Source organism: Atta colombica, unplaced genomic scaffold, assembly GCF_001594045.1.
Source record: "Atta colombica isolate Treedump-2 unplaced genomic scaffold, Acol1.0 scaffold146, whole genome shotgun sequence".
Taxonomy (NCBI): Eukaryota; Metazoa; Arthropoda; class Insecta; order Hymenoptera; family Formicidae; genus Atta; species Atta colombica.
The window spans coordinates 709,746-712,976 of record NW_017259235.1 but is presented as its reverse complement, the minus strand read 5'-3'; the positions used below and the strand labels follow the sequence as shown (position 1 = coordinate 712,976).

Sequence of the window (3,231 nt, the reverse complement as noted above, 5' to 3'; positions counted from 1 at the left end):
ATATATATATATACATATTTCATGTATAATTATGCAATTATTAATAGTATAATTTATGGTCTAAATTAGAATTTTTTATCAAATTTTGTTCCCTGCATACAGATTGATTTAATATAATTTCTAAAAGAGAATATTGCAATAAGGTAAAAAAATTAATTATTGTTACCATACTGAATAAATTTTATATAGTGCCACGATTGACAAAATTATTTTAAAAATAACGATTAATAAAAAGAGAGAATTTCTTTGATTTGCAAATGATAGTCTATGCAATGTTACAAACTGAAAGTTTTTTTAACAAAAGAAAATTAGACATTTGCCGTAAAGATACAAGAATGTTAAAGCTTTATCAGAATGTATTATATATAAATTACTAATAACTTATTGTATTATTGGTTGCAAATTATTATTATACATAATGTAATAATACACATATTGTGCTATATAATTGAAAAGAAAACATAAATATATATAAGGATTTTTTTTATATCATCGAATGCATTCTGTTAGTTTGATGAAAAGTCTTATCAATACGACAGCATCCATATTAATGTGTATTGAAATCATATAGAGGTAGTTATTTTATTTATTTAAAAGTAGTAATCACGTAAATACTTATTTATTCATACATTCCTTATTCATCAAACCATTAAAACTCGAAATGCGATCTGCTTATTAAATACTGTTTGTTAACATATTTCTGCAATGTTTGTTTCGTTTTATTTAACATTGTTTTTAGATTGTTGTATTGTATATAATTTTTTACGTACGTTAGATAAGTAAAATATTGTGTTTTTATAAGCTTGTCGACATTGCACAAAACGACATGTAACTAATTAGCTTACAATTAGTGTAAGGTATTTTGAGAATGAAGAAAAAACTTTTGCTCAATAGAAAAAGATGTATAACAATGCTTGAGCTAACGTACTTTAATTTATATTTAACTATATCCAGCTTTTGTATTAATTAATAGTATAGCATAGATGAGAGGTTTTTTTATATATTGACTGTACTGACTTAGCCTAATTTAATACGTCAGAATAAGAGAATAAATGATTCTCATGATGACGTTAAAGCTTCTTATATAGGCAAAACGTTGAGATATTGGTAATTAATAAAATAAGATAATTGGCACTTGAAAAATTAAAATTTAGTACAATAATAATCCTTGTGCTTTTCTTAAAATAAGAAGAGTATATGTTTGTATTTCAGATATATGCTCTATCTCGTGTGCACGCGCGTGATATAGCACAAATAAAATTTTTAAAACTATTTGTAAAAGGCTGATATCAACCATAGTAAAATTGATATTTTTTCATCAATAAAATACGTGAAAGTATGATAAATAAAATAAACAAATGAAAAGCATGCATGAACGGTTATATCTTGTAGAGTTTATGTAAATTAAATAATGATCTGTTGTATACAAGTAATGTAATATGCATATTATATATTTCTGTAAAATTTTTATTAGATACATTATCAGAAAAATCACTTTTATATAAAAACCAGATAGTTATTTTTAATAGAATGCATGTATATTTAAATTATTCACACAAATAAACATATATACCTGGGAAAGCTTATCTTATTTAATTTTACAAAGGAACGAATAATATGAGACTACAACATGAAAATATTAATTATTAGCTGTCTTCATGGCTTTCTCTAAGCATTTGGAAGCGGCTTGATGAAGTTTTTTATCCATTTTATCTGTAATATAAAATAAAAGAATTTAATTCTGTTGCAATATATTAATTATAAATAATGGAAATTGTTGATTATTTTTTATTGTTACTTACAAATTTTATGTTTTCCTTTCATAGGAAATTGTATTGGTAACATGTAAGAATTCTCACATATGAAGACATAAGGACTCTCACTTTCTCCTTCTGGATATAATTTTCTATATTCTTCTTGAGATAGAACGTCAATTACCGTTACACAACCTAACAAACAGCTCGTAGGATAATTTTCAGGGAATTTAATTTTGTCTAGAATCATCAAGATAAATGTAATAAAGGATAAAATAAGTATTTCAAGATACATATATTTATTTTTTCTAACCATTTTTTAATACGCGGCAGAATTGCTTTATGTTAGATATTTCTTCAGAAGAAGGTACTTTAGCAGCTGATGCTATCCATAATCTTCCTCTATGTGAAGAATACCAATTTCTACCCTCATGACTAGTAACATTAAGATCATGTTAATGTCATTCTGATTATATGAATTTATTTTTTAATACATTACTTACGTTTTTATTCCTGCCACTAGCAAAGATGCATAAGGCTGATGCATGCTCAAACACAGACCTTGATCAAACATTTCTAGAAATTCTTTATCTTGTACTCTGCCTTCTCTATTCCATGTGTGATTTTCAATTTGTGTGCTTGTCCTGAATATTCCCATCTCAATAAACTTAATAACAATATATAAAATAATATTAACATAATAACAATATATAAAAATATATAATATAATTATTTAGACTTAATAATAGAAATAATAGAAATAAATTTCTGTATAATTTATTATTAACTAAATTGTAAAAAATTTACAATCTTACTGTGGGACGATCAAATTCTATCGTTGGACAAATATTCGTATTTTCAAAGTTATCATATGATATTGTTTCGTCAAGCTCTTCTGATTGCAAATTAATGGATTGATCTTCATCAACTATCACTCTTCCCATAAAATCTATAGCAACTTTTCTATCTAAACGCGATGCATGCTTGCGTGCTAATTCTTCCTCTTCTTGCTTCTGTAACTTCTTACGCTCTTCATGGGATAACCAAATACTATTTGACTGATAATAGTCGGATTCATCATCAATTACTTTGGTACGACGGGCACTATAAATTATTTTTATGATTGACAATTAATGTATAGAAAATTTATGACAATTAATGTATAGAAAATTTTTAGAAGTACAAAAAATATATACCTATTCCGATCAAATTCGAGAAGTTTGTCTCTTTGTTTAAGAGAGTCTTCAAGATTCTTATATGGTTTTTGATCCATCAATTTATTATACAAATTATCACCCTGTTTAGTATTACTTCCAAGTAATACTTGTTCATCCGGAGAACAAACAAGTTCTCCACAATAGAAACATGGTCCTGAGCCTTCTTGTACACAAACTATTCTTCCACAATTAAGACAGTTGTTAATCAATGCATGTCTGTTTGCTTCGCAATCACATTTATGCCTTCCTGAAAAAAAAAA

The 3,231-nt window shown here is 25.9% G+C and overlaps 1 protein-coding gene across 2 annotated transcripts in view; it reads right to left on the bottom strand.

Moving 5' to 3' along the window:
• Window positions 1-1,453: 1,453 nt before the first annotated feature.
• The window catches only part of LOC108685117 (activating signal cointegrator 1), a 2,705-nt gene continuing 927 nt past the window's right edge, over window positions 1,454-3,231 (bottom strand). For both annotated transcript variants that reach the window (XM_018189769.1, XM_018189770.1), the window contains 6 exons: window positions 2,951-3,218; window positions 2,570-2,858; window positions 2,258-2,421; window positions 2,068-2,189; window positions 1,803-1,994; window positions 1,454-1,713 (listed from right to left, as the gene is read on the bottom strand). In XM_018189769.1, the coding sequence (XP_018045258.1) occupies window positions 1,640-1,713; window positions 1,803-1,994; window positions 2,068-2,189; window positions 2,258-2,421; window positions 2,570-2,858; window positions 2,951-3,218 (1,109 nt within the window). In that variant the 3' untranslated portion in view covers window positions 1,454-1,639. The remainder of the gene's footprint in view (window positions 1,714-1,802; window positions 1,995-2,067; window positions 2,190-2,257; window positions 2,422-2,569; window positions 2,859-2,950; window positions 3,219-3,231) is intronic.